Source organism: Juglans microcarpa x Juglans regia, chromosome 8S (assembly GCF_004785595.1).
Source record: "Juglans microcarpa x Juglans regia isolate MS1-56 chromosome 8S, Jm3101_v1.0, whole genome shotgun sequence".
Taxonomy (NCBI): Eukaryota; Viridiplantae; Streptophyta; class Magnoliopsida; order Fagales; family Juglandaceae; genus Juglans; species Juglans microcarpa x Juglans regia.
The window spans coordinates 3,481,582-3,506,326 of NC_054609.1; the positions used below are offsets into that span (position 1 = coordinate 3,481,582).

At 32.9% G+C, this 24,745-nt stretch overlaps 2 protein-coding genes across 2 annotated transcripts; both read left to right on the plus strand.

Annotated features, from left to right (window-relative positions):
- Nucleotides 1-7,077: 7,077 nt before the first annotated feature.
- LOC121243862 (putative GATA transcription factor 22) lies at nt 7,078-8,917 on the plus strand. Its single transcript, XM_041141927.1, has 3 exons — nt 7,078-7,375; nt 7,813-8,169; nt 8,475-8,917. The coding sequence occupies exons 1-3, from the start codon at nt 7,163-7,165 to the stop codon at nt 8,856-8,858; spliced, it is 954 nt and encodes a 317-aa protein (XP_040997861.1). The 5' UTR covers nt 7,078-7,162; the 3' UTR covers nt 8,859-8,917.
- Nucleotides 8,918-14,022: 5,105 nt separating this feature from the next.
- LOC121244455 (probable serine/threonine-protein kinase SIS8) lies at nt 14,023-23,754 on the plus strand. Its single transcript, XM_041142530.1, is given in 14 exon segments — nt 14,023-14,655; nt 16,212-16,652; nt 16,871-16,974; nt 18,003-18,952; nt 20,786-20,826; nt 21,043-21,111; nt 21,226-21,286; nt 21,289-21,325; nt 21,980-22,058; nt 22,146-22,244; nt 22,365-22,433; nt 22,563-22,612; nt 22,726-22,902; nt 23,246-23,754. Coding segments are annotated over 14 exon segments (2,697 nt in total). The 5' UTR covers nt 14,023-14,232; the 3' UTR covers nt 23,343-23,754.
- The last annotated feature ends 991 nt before the right edge of the window (nt 23,755-24,745 follow it).

Below are 24,745 nucleotides of genomic sequence, written 5' to 3' on the forward strand. Positions count from 1 at the left end.
ATTAATAAAATGAAGTATTTTAATTTAAATACTAGTTAATCTTTAAATTAAAATAAAAATAGTTAAGATTTAATAATACTTAAATAGTTAATTCTAAATTAATAAAATTAAGTATTTAAATTAAAATAATACTAAATATTTAAATTAAAATACAAATAGTTAGGATTTAATAATACTTAAATAATTAATTCTAAATTAATAAAATTAAGTATTTAAATTAAAATACTACTAAATCTTTAAATTAAAATACAAATAGTTTGGATTTGTGACTATTGTTTTCAAGAATGATTTCAAATTAAATTTTAGTAAGAGAAATGAGCGTAAGACTGTGGAAGAGGTTATGAGTAATGCATTCCGCAAATATAAAGTAAGGTACCATGAGCATTATAATAAGTTTGAGAAGAACGAAGATGCACGCCAATATCCTTTTCAGAATGTCTGACCTTCTAAGTAGAAAAAAATTTGTGATATGTTTGAGGATCCATTATATCATGTATAATTAAATTTAATTATTTTACTTGTCCTATTTGTCATTTCGCTTCATAATATTTTCAGTTTTTTGTAGGAGCGAAATTCTATAAACAAAACAAATAGATCAAAATTGAAGATTAATCATCATGCAGGCTCAAAATCTTTCTATCGCCTCTCTAAGAAATTGTTATTGCTATTTTTTTTATTGGATATAGTTAATTATTTGGATGAATCATAATGACTTTATATCTTAACACATATTTATTGTAGCAAGATTCAGATACCAATTTTGATCTGACAAAATTATATGTTGCATCGCACATTGATCGTAATGGAGAGTAAACTTATCCTGATGCCCGTGAAAATTATGTAAGTATTATAACATGTTTTAATTAAATATATTAGAATATTTCTGATGATATTAATTCTTTATCTTATATATATCTAGGATAAAATGATTGCCCTACATGCTGAATCTGCGTCAAAAATTTCTCAACAAGTGATATTGATATTTTTACACAAGTCCTGGGTCAACGTTCAGGATATTTGAGGGGTTTGGGTCGCTGTGTAAAACCTTCTCACTCTTCCTCTTCTTCCGAGTTTGCATATATGACTTCTATAGCGTTAGAGAATGCGAATTCTAGAATCGAAGAATTGACTGCAATGTAGCATAAGTTAGAGGCTCAATTGGCAAAACAAGCAGACATGGAGATGCGCCTCAAACAACATGAAGAACAACAAGAAAAGTTCTGAAGACAGATACAACTCCAAATGCAGCAGCTTACCTCCAAGCAACTGATGATTTTTTACGTATAGATTTTGGGATTATCTATTTATGTACGAATAATGTCAGTCTCACGGTTATTTATTTAGTTCATTCGCACTTATTATAAAACTTTTGTGAGTGTTAAACAGTTTCTAATGTATTTTTTTAAATATTATGAATGTCTATTTGGTTTTTTATTATTGACTTTAAATAAAATAGTTATCGTTCGAACAACCACATAACATTCGAACGCTCGTAGTGTTCGTTGGATCACATAATGTTTGAACGCAATTTATTTTCGTAGAGTTCGAACAATCACATAACTTTCGAACGCCATTTATTTTCGTAGTATTCGAACAGAACTTATACCGTTCGAACGCTTATATTGTTCGATCTGATCCTTCAATGTTCGAACGAAAAGTTAAATTAATACCGTTCAAATGTGTGTATAATTTATTTTAGTTCGAACGTATTTTGCAATCGTTCAAACACATTAATTATGTTTAAATGTAAAATTGTAACCGTTCGAATGATATTCTGAGACGAATTTCAATCGTGACAAAAGAAATTCTCGTTCGAACGGTGTCCTTCAATTTCGTCCTAAAAGATATTTTCTGGGATGAAATGGTGATTTTTGTCCCAATATATCTTTTGGCATAGTGTTATTAGAACGAACTCGGAATGAATTTTTTTCAAATAGTTATAATTTGAGATGAAAATTTTCGTCTCAAAAGAGGCTTTTTGTTGTAGTGATATATCGTTTTTATCGAAAAAGATGTGACCATTTCTGTCGTTTTGGTTGGATGAGTAATATCTCAACATGATGACTTTTGTAATTGTCTTGATAGTCATGGAACTGCAGAATTGTAGATGTGAAAAGAGACAAAAAATGTCAATTGCAATTATAAGAAACATGGCCCATTTCCATTAATAATATTGTCATCTACTTCCAAGATCATGACATAATTCTCCAGTTTGGACAACCAAAATAGATCTTGAAAATCACTGCCATTGAACGGACAAAATTTATTTATTTATTTATTTTTTTCTGCAATGCTATCTTAATGCCACACAATCTCGATCTGTCACCACAGATATTGGATTTTTTCACATTTTTTTTTTAATTTTTTCTACAAGGTCACCTCAAAATCTTATATGAGAAGTACTATTACAGTCCCAAAAGTAAATTTACAAGTTAAAAATATATATAAGTTTCATATCATAAAATGATCTATTTTACAATAAAAATAATTTTACAATCTAACATACTATATCAAAATATGTCAGTTTGTAGGTTTACTTTTATGAAATGTATTTGTTACTAAAGCATTTCTCTTCTTATATTTCTTAATTTGATCTCGAGCTCAAGTAAAAAGAGAGATAAACACATGAATTAAACCCTGCAACGCGGTTAATGCTACCTTTACATGAGATCTTGAACTTGAAGGTCAATATATTTAATGGAGAAGGATCCACGTATTGTATATTGCATGTCACTGTCTATCTCTTTCTGAATTGTAGAAAATATTTAAGTTAAAAAATAGAAGAAATCTGCCTCGAAAAATCCGATTTGACTAGCTAGTTCTAATTATAATTCTTGCTTGCATATATTGGAGTTACGTAACTTATTATACGTAGCACCACTCTTCATCATATAAATTATATATATTAATATACATCAAGCATGCATGCATAAATCAATTGGTGATTACTAATAAGATAAGTGTGTACTGTATATTTTTGTCAACATTATCGATATGGACATAATTAACTTCTTGTAATCAGTGGTTCCAAAGTCCTGATCAGGAGCTTTGCGATCGATTCACTTTTTTCTCTAAGTCTCCATACATGCATTATAGTATAGTACTATCAAAATATAGCTATAGGGATAACCATTTTTTCCGTCTTGTTCTAATGATTTTGAAGATTAGATTCATTTGGAAAGCCTCTAGCTCGGAATTTGTAGGAATTCTCGGGCATATGATCCATACACTTCCAGCAAGTCTTTGTAAAAAAAATAAATAAATAATGAGTTTAGGGTTGAAGTTTAAGGGGTCAGGAGTGAAAATGTTTTAGAATGAGACATCATTATTATAATATATATCTATATATATATATAGATATTGTACGCACACAAAAACAATAAACATTTATGATGAGTTATTTACTATAAAAATGACGATTTGTGACGAGAATTAATAGACTTATTTTGATAAAAAAAAATTATTATTTTTATAGAAAATAATTAGCAACAAATAAACAGTTTTTCTATATACTCTATATGAGAAATGATGTTCTTCATAAATGTAATTTTTGTCATCTCAAGTAGTATACCCACAATTGTTGTTGTGTCATATTTTAAATGCTCTTATTGTTTGTTTAGGTGGAAAACAATACATAAAACGTCTTAAAACACCCAAAATTAGCCAAATATATTTGAGGATGATAATTATTAGGGATTTTGCCCACTTCACAAAGCCCATTGGGCCTCAGCCCATTACCTGGCCACAGGATCCCAAGACCACCCATTAGGCAAGATGCCTACAAGGGAAAGTAATCAAGTGGCTGACGGGACAGAGCTGCCTGACGTCGCTCGGCCACATTCTGATCATGGGAACTTGTACAAGACATAGTTGAAAATACGGAGAACTCTCGATCCTCTGACATGGGAAAATCGACGACTCACAAAGAATAAAAGCAAGACCAGGTAACCACGCCGCATTAATGGCACCACTACCTGAGCTACACGTCACATTAATGGTGTCATCGTAAAGCCACACTGCATTAAAGGGTTCTGACAAAAAGAACAGTATGAAGGACATTAACTCTGTAGGGACAGACACGATCTGTCCCGTCGGCCCCAGGCTAATGGTATAAATAGCCAGTCTCAGGTACGAGAAACTCTCTCTGATCTCTAAACTCTCTCACTTATTTACAAACTTCTAAAAGAATTTGCTAACTTTAATATCGGAGACTCCTAGCCCAAGGCCGCCCTCTCCTAATTGTCTTCTTCTCTATCTTTTGCAGGTCCAAGTTATTAAGACTTCAGTTGTCAGAACCTGACCTAAAGGCGTGCGAAACACGATATTAACAATAATATTTATGATAAAAATTAGTATTGCTATAAAAAAATCCATATTTTTCTCGATCTCTCAATATTTTTCTACCTTAAATATTTTATTAGAATATCATTGATATACTGTAAATAAAACCACATATTATCTTTTTAATTCTTTTTTTTTTTTTTTTGGATCACTGTAGGTTATCTTTATTTTCCAAAATACATAATGGGTTAAAAGGGTGAAGAAATGCAATATATCTTTGAGAAAGTACTGTGATCACTACAAGAAATTTGTTTCTTTAATTGTGACTAGTTATTTATTGCTAATTAAATCACTATTTTTTATTAAAATAAGTCAAATTCACGAAGTCTGAAGCTGACAAAACCAAATATACTTTTCAATTAATCATTAATCATTGAGCTTAATTATTAGGTAATTTCTTCCACGTGATCTGAGGCAAAGAACAACCATATATATATATATATATATAAAGCTATATTTTACATGCAGAGAGATCATCTCGGCTTCTTCTTGATATCTGTGCTTTTTCTGATCAGGGCACAAATGGGAAGAAATCAAAATGACAGACAAGCTGAAAACGAAAAGGCTGGGCAATTTGATGATCGTTAGCTAAGGCCTGCAAAACTAAACTAAAATGAAATGAAAGCATGGAATAAATTAGGATCGAAGGCAAAAGTTGTGGGGACAAGATCAGGTTGTATTTGTCCCTAGCGCCTGCCCGTAAGAATTTATGGTTTTTGGCAAGCCTATTTAGGGTGGAAGATGATCATATCCGTACCCTGCAAAACTTACCGGCCATATTGTCGTGTCCAGGCAATGGGAAAAATAGTCTGCCACCCCATTTTTACCGTTCTATTTAACTGTTTATATAACTTTTTTTTAATTTTATAATTAAAGAAATGATTTTAAATATATTGATATATTTTTTTATTTTTTAAAAATATTTAAATATATTAAAAAAATAAAAAATAAAATAAAAACATTAGGCAGTATGCCCAGCAGTAAGAATGAGATGGCATAGTAACCCCACTCCCAGGCAATATATCATTTTTTAATTAAGTTCCTGCATATATATGAAACCGATCAACTGTTAAAAGGAGATAAATAATTAAATATATCTCTTTTCATCTGCTTAAATTTTTAAAACAAGTGATTATCATTTTACATGATATTAGAGTACTAGAGATCCTGATCAGTTAATTAAATATTTCACATGATAAATTCACTTATTAGTAACAATCTGATCTAATTAATTTGTCCCTTCTTTTTGTCCTCCACGCAAGGAAAAAAAAATAATTAAAAACATCCCCTAGTGCATGATTTATTTTTAGTACCTCTATCATTATTTCAGTTATATATATTATCAAGCTTGTTTGGTGCCTCATATGAGACACAAAATTTTGATCTAACTATATTTTAACTTTTTCAAATTTTTAAATAAAAATTATATTATAAAATTATATTATTACAATATTTTAATTTTATAATATTTTTTATTCAACTTTTTCTATCTGTTTTTTCAAAATCTAAAAAATACTCAACTCAAACTATCTCACTATCATTCACAAACTATCTTATTATTGTTCAAAAAATTCTCATCTCATCTCACTCCTCAAACCAGCCTGTTGGATAATTTAATAACTGATCAATAAAATTTAAATGGAAGTATTACAAAAAAGAATCAATGCATTATTGTAGGGTTTATAATGTCTCAGTAGCTAATAATTTGTTTGCCCTTATATATACTGATCAATCTCTTGCAAATAGATGTCCAGGAATCAAGTCGACATGATATATACATCGATCCAACCCCATGCTCCTATAAAATTAATAAAAAGGAAAAAAGAAAAAATTTTATTCAACCTGTAAGCCGGTGACGTTCATGGGCACCAGAAAATTCTTACACAGAAAATTCTGGAACCAAATCGATCGATCGTCATGATCTGTTTGGTGGTCCCCTGATGATCAGCTTGATGCATCATGTAGAAAGTGATAAATTCAAATACCTTCCCCGTAAGAAAATTACTTTTTTGTGATGAGCTAGTTATTTCTTATTAAAACAAGTGTTTTTGTTGCAAATAGTCATGATTATCATCATAAATAATTCGTCACAAATATTTATTTTTCTTGTAGTAAATTCAAGAAACTCATGAAATGATCAGATCTTGTTAATTGAGCTTCGTTTGTTTTCGTAGATAAATTGAGATTAAAGTTAAAAGTTGAATAAAATATTGTTAGAATATATTTTTTTAATATTTTTTTTGTTTTGAAATTTAAAAAAATTGAATTATTTATTTTATTTTATGTGAGATGAGATGAGGCTATAATCTGAAGCATGCATGCATGTTGAATCGATGGTTATATATAATTTACAATGATATGTAAATAAAGCACGTAAAAAGTTATGAAAAAGATCAAGACTTCATCATGATCTTGTTGATCGGTATAGATTATCAGTGAGAGATAAAAGCATGCATGCATGTTGAATTGATGGTTATATATTTACAATGATCTGTATGCATGTCATCATGTATTTGAAGTGGTTTGAGAGGTGAAAAACTGGTGATATAGGGGATCGATTGTCATGATATATACTGATCAGTACTCAACATGGTCATGAGTAGTAGCATTCTACACCTCCTTTTGGTTTGTCTTTTCTAAACTTGTTTTGCTTGGGTGACATGAAGTCACGTGAATAACTTTCAGACCTCTCTTTGCAATTCTTGCCCTTTCTCTCCTTTATAAGGCCGTCACCACCCTTTGATCTGTCCCTTTTAGCTTTGTTATTCTTTAGCCGATCCTACGTTGTCCATCTTTACTGGACAACAGCTCTCTCTCCCTTATGGCTCCAGCCTATCTGAACCCACCATCTTCTCCATGCCCTCTTGTAGATCAAAGAGAAGATCAACACGATGACCTAAAACTCTCTATCTCAACACATACTATTCAAGCTTCATCTTCTCTCTCAACATCATCCTGTCCTACTTTCTTTGACAGGATCAAAGATGAAATAGGGAGTATATTTGAAGATCAGTCACAAGAACATGATGAAAAGGCAAGCGTGTTAACTTAGTTTGATTATGATCTTTTCATCTTATTCCTTGATAATTTATTTTATCCTTTTATCAAAAAGTCCAGGCGCCAGTACTGCTATATAGTTAATTATAGTACCTTCACGCATGCTACTGTGGGGCTCTAAAAAAAAACTGGGTTGGGTTTGTTTTCCCAGTTAACTTTCGATCTAATTTCTTGGATCTTTTGTTAATTATCATGACCATGATCTTACTACAGATCATAGAGTTTAGTATTCTCTGATCTGATTTCTTGGTAATATATTTCTAGGTCATGAGCTGAAGATTACATGATCTTCAATTTGCTGGTCTTAAATTATATATATTTTGATCTCGTTGATCATAGGCTGATGAGAAGCCCATGATATTGTTGCATCATGCATAGTGTAATAATCAAGCATTTTCGTGTTCTTCATTTCAGAAGTCTGTGGAGGAAGATGGTAACATTAATCCCCATAAATTATCCTTATGTCAAAGGGAGGAGGAATATGGAGATCAAAGTAAAAATACTGCTCATGATGGTCCTGTACAGTACTCATGTATGTCCTCAAAGAAGAGGTGGATGCAAAAAATGATGGACCCAAATTGCCCAGCTGCAAATAATAAGCCAGTGAGAATTATTTATAAGAAGTTCCAAAATAATCTGCAGAATGGTGATTCTGATCAACTCAGCTCACCTAACTGCAGCAGCAACAGTACAAATTCCAACGCTCGGGTTTGCGCCGACTGTAACACCACCACCACCCCTCTTTGGAGGGGTGGCCCTCGAGGTCCTAAGGTTAATTATTTCATTTTCTCCGTTTAAATTTGTCCAAAAACTAGCACTTCTGATATTGAATTCTCTTGATGATCATCTTCATCCTAATACTTGTCATTTCAAGCCACACTTAGTGAGATCATCTGACATATTTCAAGTGGATGCACGCTGTATATAATTTAAGTGGTTGATATAAGATTAAGCCACTTGAAATATGACATTCATCATATGTGACTGAGGATGACAAGCTTTGGGAAGAAGAGTAGCCTGTTTGTTGATATATATTTGAGTTACTTTCTTAGGATCCAGCCTGTTTGTTGGTGCAGTCACTTTGCAATGCCTGTGGCATTCGGCAGAGGAAGGCCAGACGGGCCATGGCAGAAGCTGCAGCAGCTGCAAATGGCATGGGAGTTGCTCCAGATATCTCATCGAAGAAGAAGAAGAAGATCAATAAGTTGCACAAGAAGGAAAATAAATCGGGTACAAAAAATCTGCGTGCTGCACAATACAAGAAGAATAAGTACTGCAAGTTCAAGTGCCCCTCTCACAGTGAGATGATGAGCGTGAGGAAGCAGCTTTCTTTCAAGGATTTCGCTCTAAGTTTGAGAAACAGTTCAGCTGATCTTGGACGAGTGTTTCCACAGGACGAGGCAGAAGCTGCAGCAATCTTGCTAATGGAACTATCTTGTGGCGCCCTTGTTCACAGTTAATTTATACTTTTTTTCCATTAAATTCTTCTTGATCTTTGAGGAAGTTTATTATATCTGTTCTTATGTGCGTGCATGTATGAAGAGATCGATCATTATCCTCTAAAGCTTTTTGTGAACCAAAAATGTGGGTTGATCCACAAAATCAGAAGAATAAAAAGTTCAAATCTCTCTAGAGTTTTTCAAAGTTGCATTCGTAATTGTTTCAGAATGATCCAGAATTTTATCGTCTCTAATCATATTAATTGATACGTTCGGTGACCCCGCCATGGAATGGCCGGGGATATCATCATATATGTTAGGAAGAAGATAGCTAGGGGGGGCTGTGTAAACCTAGCTTCAGACGTCTCATTCAGAGTTTTTGCTGAAAACAGAAGCTGGCGAAATGCCATGGGATTCCCAGGTCATGAGAAGAACTGATCAGTATGTACAGTTGGGTGGTCCATATAAAATTTAGGACCTATCTGTATTAATTCTGATTGAATGCATGGGCTGGTGACAATATTCTCTATTCATTGATAGTACTTTGTGTGGCCAAGAAAACAGCGAGGAAAATTGCTACATTACACTGACTTTTTTTGTTTTTTTAGAAAAATAAAATGACCCAATTTTATTTTAATCCTCACTTAAAGCGGAGGAAAACTGTAGTTACAACTAAAAATTTAAGAGTTATAAATATTTAGGAAAGACCATTACGCACCGACTTAGTACTACTGTTTGTCAGTGTCATCTCGGGATCAATTTAGGCTCGAGAGTTCGTAAAGTGTTCGGAAATGTCAAGCATACTTACTCGGAAATTGAAATAATTATTAATTAATAGATGACGGAATAATACACGTTAATGTGTAATTTACTTTTATAAATGTTGTGGGTAGAGAACATAGAATACCTCAAACAGAAAATTAAAAATGAAAACAAAACCTCATTTTATCGTGCAAATCATATGTTTAAAGTTTTAAATATAAGTTGAACGAAACCTAAATCATTAAGAATGCAACATTAATATTGGAATATCCTTAATTAGCTGTATAAGTACTCATCATGATATATTTAATTTGTCAGTAATGTGGCAGACGATTGTAATTCATGGCTTTGAGGTTCTGATCATCAGTCATCACTCCCTTTTGCAATCAAAATTTCAATTTTGTTTCTATAGTTTACTCATTGTCTTTGTATTTTGCTTTGGCTTAGACATGTAGATCAATATTAATGCTACACCCACCGAGAACTTATAACTTTTTTTTCTCAAAATATTTTTTAAACTTCTTAAATATTTAAAAAAATTATAAATACATTAAAAAAGTGCTTCCTTAACCATTAAGAAATAATAAAAATAAAAAGCAATTTGGTACAAAATTTTCGGAGGTTATCCTCGATGGAAGTAGAGTTTTTTATATGAACAATGTTACGTACAATCATCATTTGAGGACTGCAATGCAAGCTTAGGTAATTTTATCTTTAATTTTTTAAAAAATTACAAAAATATCCCTCCTAAAATGATATTTTTTTTCATTTAATAAATGACCTGCACATACTGTCTCCAAGTGGATACTGCAAATAGAATTTCTCTTTCCATATATTAATTACCCAATTCTTTAATTTCTGGTGTTAATGGAACAGTAATCATCCATGAATTCATTATTAATTGTTGATTAAATTGATTAAATTTGTCTACTTCTTGTTTCCATTTTGAGCTTTTAAGCTACAAATTTCACAAGAATGGATAGTATTATAATTAGATAATAATTTACAATATCTTAAAATGGGAAAAATTGGGATCGGATAATATTGCATTAATACCTTGACAATCGGACAAAGAACTGATATTGGGTTTAGATTGTGATCGATAGAAATAATAGCACTTCTAAAGTCCTCGTTGATTAGAGAATGAGAAGATTCATTGAATATTATAGTATATATCAATCCAGAATTAGACATTATTGATCCTAATTGGCTCCATATATATACAGGGCCGCTTGTACCTATATATCGAAGAAGAGTTTTTCTTATAAATCAAATCTTATCATATTAATTGTGTAGATAATATATAAAGAGAGAACTGTTACAAATACAAAGATACAAACTGACGTGACTTAATAAAATTCATTAAATTTACTTTACGATAAAGATAACTTTATAATTTGATATATCACATCAATTTATAGATTTACTTTTATATAGTTTCTTTGTTGTTAAAGTATTTTTCACATATATATATATATATATTTCCGTCTGCTTGCAAGTAAAAGAATTATTTGGCTGGATTAAAATGTGTGCATGCCACTAGTTTGCCTCTAATGCTCCAACTGGCGAAGGTACTATCATCCAGAGTAAAGTTACAGTCAGAAACTGATCATGATAGGCAGAAAACATGCATGGAAATTTCCAACCCAAGCTTGGTACGTAGACTATGCAGAAAGCTCCAGGTTGCCATGTTTGTATTCAGGAAAAGTAAAAGCAATCTTGGCTAAGGCTAGCTGTTTCAAATCTGTTTTTTGTGTTTTAATATTGTTATATTTTTCTCTTCCTCACCACGCAATCCTGATTTCCATTTTAGGTTGTTTGTACATTGCAGGTTTTTTTTTTTTTTTTTTTTGTTTCCCTTGTTTCTATTGTTCATAGGGAAATGATTTCTATTGTTTTATTGTGTACAAATTTTACGTATTTCTTTAAAAAAATTGAATAAATCTCGAAACCTTATAGCATTTATATTGGTCTATACATATATATATGCAAAATTATGTTTGCATAATATGATCTTAAAAATTTTCTACATTAGCTTATGCATATACAAATATTTAGTTAATTATGAACAGTGCTTATCTAAATTTGGATAACTACTATTTATTCTATAAAATATATTTTAATTATTATTTTTCTCTCTTCCCACTCTCTCTCACAATCCTTTCATTTTCTTCCTCCTTCAACAACACAACAAACCTTCACCTGCATATTCATTTTATTATTATAATATATTATATATTTTTTTTCATTTTATTATATTTTTAATATAATATATAAAAAAATTATATTTTTTATTATTGCATTTGCATTATTAATGTCAAATGTATGTAGTGAATGCTAATTATAAAATATATATAAAAAATTTGATTTTAGCAAAAAATTAATAATAAAATAATAATATTTTATTATTATTTTGTCTCAAATATACATAAGCCAAAGTGAAAACTTTGCTTAAATGACAAAGTAGTTATGCAAAATAGGTAATTTTATATATACATATATATAGACCAATAATAATGCTCTAGTAACAAAATCTATTTTTTACTAATACTGTACCTCACTATTTTTTAATAGCTGGGAAAGTATATATTTTACACGTGTAAATTACAATCTACACAGCAAAGTATTAAAATAGTTAATTTACATGTCAATTATCACTTTTTAAAAACTTGTATATATATAATAGTCACAATTAATAATTATGCTGTATATCTTCTTTTTTTTTTTTATTAATTTAAACCCCAATTCCAATCCGATGTGTAAATTATAAAAAATAATAATAAATTGAAAAGTGTGGATGAATAATCTTAACAGTTTTGATACTTAAATTAAAAGGAAAAATAGTAAAAAAAAAAAAAATAGGGGGAATAATTAGAATAATAGAAACACCAATTGCCTGTGGTTGCGTATGATAAAACTGAAAAGAAAGTGGGTGAAAGAATTAGAAGATAAAGTCAATTGGACAGCTAAGTCACAAGCCGCTCTTCTTCGTCGTCATGTACAACCAATTTTATATATCAGTCATTATTTATTTTTTATATTTTATATTTAAATTTTTTTATAAAATATAAAAATATTTTTTATAAGATATAAAGTTTAAAATAATAAATACTGACTAATGCATAGAATTTTTTCGATCATAAATCTATTCTTCATTTATTCTCAAAAGGTACCTCACTATTTTATTTTTACACGAATAAAACATATTTTCTACCTCTATTCGAATTTCATGTCCCAACAATCCATTCTTTTTTTTTTTTTTTTTTGAAGATCATTAGTCAATAGATGAGTGTTACTTTGTTGGTCGATTGTAATTGATTTTCATGATATAACTTTTTAGGAGTTTTTTGTATTATTAAACTAATATGCTTAGGCATTGCTTCTATATGTCTATACTTGGTCTCTTGCCTATTTTTATGATCAATAAAATACTATTTATTGAAAAAAAATAAAAAATCACCCTTCATCCTCTCCATCCATGTTAGAAATACACACCAATAATTTAAATTTTCGTATTAATAATATGGAACTAAATAAATAGATCGTTTAAATGAATATATCTTTTATATTGACGATTGAGATTGACGTTTAAACGAAATACAATTTAGATAGATTTGGATACATAAAATATTTCATTTTATTTTATCATTATAATTTTTTCAAATTCTCATACAAAAATATAATAAACAATTCAACTTTTTCAAATTATAAAAAAAATAATAATACTAAAAAATTATATTCTAACAATATTTTATTTAACTTTTAATAAAATATTTCATCTTATTTTATCTGAACTGTCTATCCAAACCCACCATATACTTTTAAGTTTTTTAATGGAAAATGATACTTGGCCTCGTAAGTTTGTCCTTTCAAAGTTATTGTTAGGGTATTTTATTTTATTTTTTATTTTTTCTTAGTTAAGAAAATGACTATTAATGAAATAATGTATTTTTTATTTTTAAAAAAATGTTTGAGAGAAAAAGAAAAAAACTAAAAATTACAATTTACACTAGTGGTAAGTTTGAGGAGGGTATACTCATGAGGTTGAATAATATCATCATTTTTTAATGAGTAATGCTACATACAGTTGTAAAGTACGTAAGCATCATACAGTCTTTTTGAAAAGGATTAAGGTCTACTATTAAAAAATTAATTTTTTTCATGTAGGTCTCGTATTTATTTACTTTTCTAAAAATGATTGTATGACGTTTATATATTCACAACTATAACTATCATTTCTAAAAATAGACTAATATAATACAATGTTTGAATGGATGTGCATAAAATTGGTAATGATATTTAAAAGGAAAAAAACATCATAGGACCGAGGTTACATTAAAAAGAAAAAAAAAAAAAAAAAAAACAACCTAACTTTGTTGCGAAATTAAATATATATTTATAAAAAAAATATCTCATGGTATATCCGTAATTGAAAATTTTGTTTTTGGGACTGAGCAATGGAGGGAATTGGTGAGCGGTTAATTGAAAATAAGGGTGCGCAGGTAGCTTGACGAAGAAGGGTGCGCAGGTTAAGCGAATCTGCTTTCTTCGTTGTGGGCGCAGGTTAAGCCAGCAGACGGGGAGAGAGAGAGAGAGAGAGAGAGAGAGAATTTGGGTTTTCCTTCGATGATCGATGTCGAAAATGAAGCATCTGCTGCGAAAGCTTCACATTGGTGGTGGACTCAATGAGCACCACAGATTGGGCGAGACCCGACCCTCAACGAACCTGATTCCCAGTCCTGGTCCCAGTCCGAACACGCTCGCTTCGTCTTCTTCGGCCTCTGGGTCCGCCACAATGGGGAGAATCGGGGCCGATGAGTCGGTGGTCGATCGGATGGTTGAGGATGGCGGCGGCGGTGATGGGTACGGCGATTTCTATCTCTTGGAGGAGGAGTTTCAGATGCAGTTGGCCCTCGCAATTAGCGCGTCGGATCCCGATGGGCGTGAGGACCCCGAGACTGCTCAGATCGATGCCGCCAAGCGGATTAGCCTCGGATGCTCCGCTCCCGTCTCCGACAGCCAAGCACTCGTCAAGTTCCTATCACTTCGGTATTGGGTAGGCTTTGAATTCCGATTTTCAAAATTCCCCGGTTTCGTCGTTCATGTTGTTTTGTGTGTGAATTTGAGCGAATTTTACCTGTTTTTGGATTTTTTGGATCTTGTTCTTCTCGTTTTGGGTGACATCTATTCGCGTTTATATCCTCGGCATTTGTCAAAACGCCTTTTAGGTATATTCCTTTGGTGCATTAGTGTTGAACTGATAGTTTGAGAGTTCCGGATGATTTGTTTGACGTTAATAGATAATTTATATTTCTTATTTCCTGTGTTTTATGTTGATAAATGGTATTTCGATATGATATTGAACACCGGTTATCTACTCTTTTTTTTTTTTTTTTTTCATTTTGGATTGTTACTCTAAATCGTCGGTTGAATAATGATGGTGAATGGTATTTGGATATGATATTGTACAGCAGTTGTCTAGTATTTTTTCATTTTGTATTGTTCCTTACTGATCGTTTTTCTTCCCCCTTCCCCCTCCCCCTAGAGGGGGTGTCCTTGCTCTGGCACATGTATAGGCTGAGGAAGAATAATTACTGGGTCACGTCATTTGCTAATTGTCTATGGCAATACAACTGGTTGTGGAGGTGAGGGGAGTTAGTGTTGTGATCAGGAGGGGCAGTTTGATTTGTTTGAATTGTGTTGCTACATTAAGGCTATGGTAATGATTGATTTCAATTGACAATTAAAATTTTTTGTGCATTATGGTGTCTGGAGCCACATATTAATTGGTTGATTTTATATTAACCATAAAATTTTGTTTCTTGGTGTTGCTTTTGGTGATGTTTATTTACTTTTTACCACTGGTTATTCTTTTGTTTATTAGGTTATTCCCGTTTTCTGGTTGTCTTATGTACCATGCTTTATCTGGATCTAGTTTCTCCAGTATATTTTTATAGGTAAAAAGAAATTTATTAAACCGAGTAATTAGGCATCATAGCCCAAGTACACAGGGAGTATACAAGAGAGAACACCTAATTACAAGCTAGAAACTAGAAAAAACAACAATGAAATCATGAAAACAAGCCCCATCAAATACAATATCAGATGCCCAAAGTAATAAAGTATGGAAGAAAAAAATCTCTAATCTTTCTTATTGAGCATTCTCTATCTTCAAAACTACGGCAATTCCTCTCAAGTCAAACACACCACATAAGGCATAGGGGAACCATCTTCCAAATGGTAGCCATCTTCACTTCTTGATAACTGAAGCTTTTGATGAGATCATTCTTCACTTTTTCTAAACCCTCAAATTGGTTGAGGGATCGAGGAAAATTAAATAAGCAATTTTCTAACTCCATACTGTTGTGGTGTCTTAGATATTGCTTGTATTTTAGCAGAGGCCTTGATTTCTTGGAACTTGGATCATGGCAATCTCAGTTTCAAAATATCGATGTCTTGTGCACTTTCCTATGTTAGATGGATAATATTTTATAGTTTTATTTTTTTTAATGATCTATAGCTAATTTCTGAGTTCTCTACATGCAGATTCTTATTATTGTTTACTGTCTTGGGAGGGAGGTTTCTAATAAGTTTCCATTTCTCTTTCTGCAGAACTATAATGTTGTAAATTATCATGAAAAAGTGATTGATGGATTTTATGATGTATATGGCATCACCTCAAAGTTGAACACACAAGGGAAGTTGCCTTTGCTGGTGGATCTTCAAGCAATATCGAGTTTAGATAATGTTGATTATGAAGTTATTTTGGTAAATCGCTTGGTTGATCTTGAACTTCAAAAGCTTGAGAGAAGAGCATATACCATATCCATAGGGTGTCAAGTTTCTGAACATGGTCTGCTTTTAAGTGGCCTAATTCAAAAAATCGCCAATCTTGTTGTTGATAGAATGGGTGGTGTGGTAGTTGATGCTGATGAAATGTTGAGAAGGTGGACCATGAGGAGTTATGAGTTACGGAATTCTCTAAACACTATTATTCTTCCCCTTGGATGTCTTGACATTGGACTTTCGCGCCACAGGGCCTTGCTATTTAAGGTTAATCATCTTTGACTTACCTTATATAAACTGAATTATGAAGAAATTATGCACCTTTTAACTCTCCTCAGGCATCTCTCCATTGCTTAATTTCCATCACCTTCTTTTATTGTGAATATATTACCTGTTTTTGTTAAATTTTGTCTTCTTGTACGATATTTCTCATCTTGCGGGAACAAAGTGGTAAGAAGTTATTTACTTGATGCTTCTGGTACTAGGTACTAGCTGATAGGATTAATCTTCCTTGTATGCTGGTCAAAGGAAGCTACTACACAGGCACTGATGATGGAGCTGTGAACTTTATCAAAATTGATGATGGAAGGTGATAAGCTACAGCTGTTGTTTTTCAATGCTTCAGATATAGAATCTTCTGAAAATTATGATTAAGTCAATTTTGTGATTTTGGCACTTTAATTGGTGTTGTGCATTTTGCTGATTGTTAGGGTTTATTTTTGTCAAGTTAATCCCCAGACTGTCAAACTTTTTTTTTATAGGTAATAAGTTAATTCATTGATAGAAAGATAGGCATAGCCCAAGTACACTAGGAGTATACAAAGGCATACACCTATTTAGGAACTAGAAACACATTTTTTTTTTTATAAGTAATAACAGGAACTAGAAACAGTTACAAGGAAATCATGGAAGCTGAAACCCCAGACTGTCAGACTTGATCACGTGGGACTGCAAAAAGTGATGATAAACACCCTATGGGGCTGTACCAGGGCCCACGATGGAATATTCATTGGGTGGGGATTACAGTGGGGTTTTGGGCGTTTGAGCCATACTCCCTACTTTGTAGTCAATTGTTATTTTAGGGCCAAAAAAAGAGAAGAAAGGGGTTAATGAAGCAGGACATGCATTTATTTACAAAATTAGTAGCTTCACACCTGTTCAGTTGCACTCTTTAAAATAAGTAACTAATGGACATCAATTATTTGAGACATTCCACTAGCAGCAGTTCTCTTACATTACAATTTACACACAAATAATTAGATATATATATAAATGGTGTATGTAAATCCATCCATCAGTGGGATATATTTAATGCTGCAATTTGTTTTCACAATATTAACTCAAGTTGTTGGCTTTGAATTTTCCTTTGTAGTTAAGGAGAGTTGATTTCAAAGGTCGTATGCTCTGTATTTTCATTCTGCTCTACCATTTAATGCAGATGTACTGTAGAAAATACAAGCAGCGTGAAAATTTTATGGAATAATTTATCATGATATTATTATTATTTTTTTATTTGCACGTGGTGTCCAGGAACAGCGTCCTAACTAATGCCAAGGGTGTACAAGCCCTCGGCAAGGAATTTATCATGATGTTATTGATTTGTTGATTTTCATGCAGTGAATATATTATTGATCTCATGGGTGCTCCTGGAGCCCTAATTCCTGCTGAAGTATCAAGCAGTCAGCTCTCAAATCCTGGTTTTGATGTTAGGAGCTTTGCAGATGTTGTGGGAACACCCAACAATTTGTGTTTGGCGGATAATGAAAGAACCGGAATGCTTGCATTACCACCTGATCTTGATAGAGTTTTTGAGGTTGGCAATTCAAAGTCAGCCAAAGTTTCAGTTGTAGGCATCCAAACAAAAGAGAATCAAACTGAAAGATTTGAATGTGAAAGCCCATCAGGCCCGTATGGAAAATCATCATCTGTACGGAAAAAAAAAGTTAAGGATGTTTCAAAATATGTAATCAGTGCAGCAAAGAACCCGGAGTTTGCTCAGAAACTACATGCCGTTCTGTTAGAGAGTGGTGCATCGCCTCCTCCAGATTTGTTTTTGGACATAAATCCATACGACTTGGGTTGGCAGAAAGTGCTTCAACAAAATGATATGGTAAATGGTAAAAGTGTAGATGATGAGACTCCATGTGGCCCTGATAAGTTTTTGTCAAATCATGAGCAGTCCCTTTTGCCCTATGCTATAGTGGAGCCTTTGAACAATGCTAATTTTGTTTGGGAACAAAAACTGTCTGCAGAGAGTTTATCCAAACAAAATAAAGAATTGGAGACAAATTCCATTAAATCCAGTTTGTTTTTGTCCACTGAACCTTCAATTTTTGGTAATAGAACTAACGACTCATTCCAGAATGATGCTATGGATGTAAATATGGTTGCTCTTAATCACCCTAAAATGATTGGAAGAGGTTTTAGTGACACTGAATGGGGCAATGAATCCGCTGTAAACAGTAGTGTGTGTGTTGCTTCTGATGCTGACCGCGAGGGCATTAACCTAGTTGTAGAATGGGAAATTCCATGGGAGGATCTACGGATTGGTGATCGTATTGGTATTGGTAAGATTATATTTCATCTGAATTTTTTCAGTTTCATAGCAGAAAACGGGTGTAATCTTTTAGACAATGTATTATCATGCTAGACCTTAAGGTTTTTTTAGTTTCTAACTTTTTCCCTAAAGATATGTTAACATTACATGTATGACATCGGTAATGTTTGGGATTATATATGTTCTTTTCATTTTAATGGTACTGAAGCTTATTACTAAAAAAAAAAGTTGGTGCTGAAGTTTATTGAATGCATGTGTAGAAATACATAAATACAATTATATATATATATATATGCTAGAGATAAATTTAATAAAAGAAAAAATGATGTTACCCCATTTCACAGGGATGCAGTATACTGAATGTATTGCTTCTTTGGCTGGTTTTTTTTTTTTTTTTTTTTTTTTTTTTGTTGAATAATTGAAATTATCCATTGTCCAACTTTTTTCTTAGAGGCCCAATTTAGAATGAGAGGGCAAACTTTTCATTTTTGTCAGGATTCGGATCAAGACCCACCCCCAACCACTTGAGCCAAATTCCGATTGCAAATAAAAAGACAGATTTATATAGTTTAAATCTAATATCTGATTAATAATGAGACTCATACCAAATGCTTTTTCCAGTAGGCTAAGGGGAAGTCCATATGGAGACACTGGATATAATTGGAAGAACTGTTGCAAATTTCTTTTTTGTTCTGATAGATCAGCTTTTTTTACCTCTCTAAGAGAATGTTAAGATCCTTGCCCTAGACAAATGTAGATATGCGTATGCTTTATACAACTTGGAAGAAACCTACGAGTTAGTTTAAATTGATTGGTTTTGATCTAATACCCATCTATGTTTGAGCCTTATTCAGATTTGATTGTACTTGTACTATAGCATACATTTCATAGTTTTATGATAATCATATTGTCAATTAGTTATGAGATTGCTATCAATTTCTAGTTGGTTTAGTCTGATTCTCCCTTTAAAAGACTCAAAGAGGTTTTTAGCTACCTTATTTATTGTGACTTGATTTCAAATTCAAATTCAGGCTTGTAAAAGTTCTACAAGTTAATTTACTTAGGGGTGGGCTATGCCTATCTTTATCAATACAATTGCTTCTTACTTATAAAAAAAAATTACTTGGGGGTTGTTTGGAAGATGTGATGGTCTCATCTCATCCCATCTCATCTCATTTTCTTCTCAAACATCATTCAAACAAAAACATTTTTCAATTTCAACTTTTCAACTTTTTCATCTAATCATTACCTAATCATTACAACTTTCTCAAACTTTCAAACAAAACACAAAAAATAATTCAAAATTTTCAAATCTCAATACAAAAATAGTATTAAAAAATTATATTCTAATAATATTTTAACTTTATAATATTTTTTATTCAACTTTTTCTCCCTCCTTTCCCAAAACCCCATAAAACATCATAATTCAAATCATTTTACTACTATTCACAAACTATTTCATTACTATTCACAGATTTCTCATCTTATTTCATTCTCCAAGCATCCGCTTAATCTCAGCTGGGCTTAGTGAAGTGTGAAAGCTTGAGCTTGAACTGTGTTTTCATGATCCAAGCCATACAATGAGAGAAGTAATTGGGGAACTCGATTAAAACACTGACAATAAAATTTCATGTTCATATCCCAACTTTTGTAATCAACGAAAGGAAAAAAGTTTGGGAAGCCTGTTTGCTTTAACGCTACTAACCCTTTGGTCTAATGGTACGTATATGCTTCCCATTGTGAAAGATTGTCTGATCGAGACTTTCATCTCCCCCTTAACCTGAATATCTGTATGATAGTATAATTTGTTATTTGATATCAGTCTTACATGATGTATTGGCAGGTTCATATGGTGAGGTCTATCTTGCAGAATTGAATGGCACTGTGAGTTATATTTTTAGCACGAGTGGTTTTATCTTATCCTTTGTCAGTAGTTATATTTAGGCAGTTGGGAAGAGGGTGGGGGGGTGGGGGGACTTTGTGCCCTTGGCTTCTTTAATCCCTCCGTTAATAGGCATGGTTTTTAGCTCTGTACTTTAAAAAATTATGATACCTTCCTCTATTGATTTGTCCATCTTGATGTTATGTGAATGATCTCAGGAAGTTGCTGTCAAGAAGTTTCTAGACCAAGATTTATCTGGTGATGCATTGGTTCAGGTTAAATGTGAAGTAAGCGGGAGACATACCTTACATAATTTACTATTGTCTTACAACGAGCTATATATTTCATTTATCTATCTTGCTCTGTATTACTGATGAAATCCCTCTTGCTGCCTCATGCAGGTTGAGATCATGTTAAGGTTGAGACATCCTAATGTTGTCCTTTTCATGGGAGCGGTTACTCGACCCCACATTTCTCTATCCTTACAGAGTTCCTGCCTAGGTTCATTTTCTTGTATACTCTTTTTTTTTTCAAATTGGTGGTAAATGGTACCATATTTTTACCAACCCAACTATATGGTACATATTTCCAATTTACCATGTTGCCTTGAATGCCAATATTTTCTTCAACGGGCTGCTTCTTTTATTTATGCTCTTATTGAGAGGGTGGTTATTGTTATTTGTTGATATTATCTTGGTTTTCTTTCATTTTAAATGGTTAATCACAGAAAATGTCAGTGCATCATGCACAAGTTTTTGCACATATGCATGTGCTTGTGCATTTCTGTGTGCGTGTACATTCGTTTTCATTAATTGAAAGTGCATGGATGTCAGTGTATGCCAAATTGCCCCGACTGGAAATTAATCCCTGAAGCCCATACGACTATCTCTATCATGAATGGAATTATGAAGTGAACATGTGATTCTGAATGCAAATTGTGGCGTGCTGTATGTGCAAATGAAAAGATCCTTCTGCAGATGTATATTTTTCCTTACAAAAATTATCTAAAGTGTGTTATCAGAGAGATTTCTGAGCTCATGTTCGTTGTTAGTCTTTGCAAGAAAAACTTCCACTGAAATAGGATTGTCACAAAACTCAATTACTAGTTCTGTCTACTATATCATCTTTACCCTCTTAACTCTCTGTGGTATGTAGGGGGAGTTTGTATAGATTACTGCATGGTCCCGTTCCTCCAATCAATGAAAAGAGGCGAATGTGGATGGCACTTGATGTGGTATAATTTGGATTCTCTCATTTTCTTTTTGCTTCCTCTATTCAATTTAGTTCTGTTTTCTTGAGAAAATTTTCCTGATATTTGCAGGCCATGGGAATGAATTACTTGCACACAAGCCATCCTCCCATTGTGCATCGAGATTTAAAGTCTCCAAATCTCCTTGTTGATAAAAACTGGGTTGTTAAGGTTCGAACCAAGTTCTGGGAGCTCTTTCCTGATTATGCTTATTGTTTATGAAACAGAGGGACTGTCACACTGTTTGATGCAGGAAATCAATTAATCTTTTCCAATATTTTGTTTCTGCAGGTTAGTGATTTTGGTTTGTCACGCATGAAGCACCACACTTTTCTGTCTTCGAAGTCTACTGCAGGAACTGTAATACTTCTTATGTGTGAAAACTTTTTATAATCTTCTTTTTGTAGCTCCTTTCCACGTTATACTTCAGTCATTCACCTTGCTGTTTGATAAAAAGATCTAATAATGAAAGCTGCTTATGTACTGCAGCCTGAATGGATGGCACCAGAAGTTCTAAGGAATGAACTAGCAAATGAGAAGTAAGTTAATATATGTGGGCTTCTTTCTGCTTAATGTCTGGAGGCTGGCAGATGTATATTGGAAAATTGTTAGCCGCTGGGTTTTGAACTCAATCAGGTTGTCTTGTTTTCAGGTGTGATGTGTATAGCTTTGGGGTGATACTATGGGAGTTATGTACTTTGCGTATCCCTTGGAAGGGATTGAACCCAATGCAGGTTGTTGGAGCTGTCGGATTCCAGAACAAGCGACTCGAAATTCCTGAAGAAGTTGATCCAGCGGTTGCCCAGATAATACATGATTGCTGGCAAACGTATGTTCTAGACCTTGATATTCTTATTGATACTTGGCGTGATGTCACTTCTTAATTCTTATAGCCAATGGGCAATTATATTAATTTCAATTTAAATGTCTAGTTACATCTTAATCAAATAGTGAAAGAAAATGTTGTACTAACTTTTTGTATTGAGACAGCAGGTTAATGGAGAACTTTTACTATCTTCTTGGAATAGTATCAATTATAGATACAAAAGATTTCATTAACGTGCTTTGTGATGGAATTCTTGGTTGCAGTATTTTTTTTTTTTTTTCTTTTGATAAGTTATTGCAGTAATTTATTTATCCTGCATATCATATTTAATCCCTTTTTATTGTAGGGACCCACAATTACGGCCATCCTTCTCGCAGCTTATCTCTCGTCTCCGGTATCTTCAACAGCTAGTTGTTTCAACAAATGAATCAACAGTGACCTGATCAGTTCCATTTTAATTGTAGTTCTTCGGCTCAAAGAGCCAGAGCAGCTGAAGTTTTTATGTGAAATGAAAGTAGCTGGATTGGGAAGTGTTGGCTCATTCAAAGTGGGGGCTGAACACAACCCATTCAGAACAATTTGGCGGTCCTCCTAACTGAATAGCTGCAAAAGTGCAGTGGAGGATACCATTGAATTTTAGTAGTGTAAGTAGCTAGTATCATTCTACATGTAAGAAAGTCCCACAGAAAAAAGAAGAGGGGAAAAAAAAAAAAAAAAGAAAGGAAAAAAGGAAAATAACATGTTCAAGTTGAGATCATGTCTGTAGAATTGTATACATTTGATCTCTGCAAAATGTTGTGAAAAAAAAAAAAGACCAAAATCTAGAAAGGAGGAAAAAAAAAAAGGAATTTTTTTTACTTGAGATGTGTTTCATTTTCTTGTGTGAATCACCCATCTTGGCAAAGCCAACCTAAGGGACTATAAGGTCCGGATAACAGACTTGCATGTTTTGTTTTTGAATTTGTCATGTTTTATCTACAATCTCATTATTATTAATTTGCACATTATAATTTATACTTTTCTTAATTTTCTTCTCAAGCACGTGCGTGGCACGCATCCGTGGCGATTAAATTCAGAATCTCTCTCCTTTTGTAACTTCAGAGAGACTACACATGTGAAGACCTATTATTTTGTCCTCCCAATCAATTGAACTACAACTCAGTTTATTTGGTTGGCAATCTATGCAGATTGAACTCTCTCCCCTTTTTTGAACATACACTCAGCTAAACGAGTAATTAAAGACAATATTTTCACTTGGATGTAGCAACTGACCCTCTTCATTCACTCCACGTCCAACTTCCTCTCACCCATCCTCTCAATCCCAAACCTCAATCTTCTCCACTACCACTGCCTCCACAATCATAAGAGCTCAATTTCCAACACCCCGCCAGAAAGAGTGCCCTGTTCCACCTGACCCTCTCCACCTCCTATCCATTCTCAAGGGCCTCCGGTGACATTCATTTGCACTCTTCACCGGCCTCCCCATGGCCTGGCTCGGCACGTGGATCCGAAACAGGGGCATTTAACCTGATTATTTGCCTGTTTCAAGGGCGGTGACTCTTACCATTGTGAGGATGAACTTGGGTTGGGCTTGTGTGGGCAATCGATTGCTCAGTGCCACAGTGAGAATGTAAATTCTCCTTTCTTTTTTTGTGCCACCTTGTTAAATTTGGGTAGATTGGTTGCTCAGAAATTTGAGTAAAGAACTTGACTCTGAAGTAGAGAAATTGCAGGGCATATGTTCAATTCCCATATTGCACGGTTGTTCATCCCATCTCTCCATGTGGCCCTATGTAATTACTGTAAAAATCAACTTTTTTGTATTTACTCTCGCAAGTTATAAAGA

What these genes read in the sequence shown, in the direction of transcription:
- LOC121243862 (XM_041141927.1), top strand. Translation starts at nt 7,163, where the DNA reads ATGGCTCCAGCCTATCTGAACCCACCATCTTCTCCATGCCCTCTTGTA. An exon ending in CACAAGAACATGATGAAAAG is followed by an intron (nt 7,376 to 7,812) that starts GCAAGCGTGTTA and finishes TCTTCATTTCAG; the next exon opens with AAGTCTGTGGAGGAAGATGG. An exon ending in GTGGCCCTCGAGGTCCTAAG is followed by an intron (nt 8,170 to 8,474) that starts GTTAATTATTTC and finishes TTGTTGGTGCAG; the next exon opens with TCACTTTGCAATGCCTGTGG.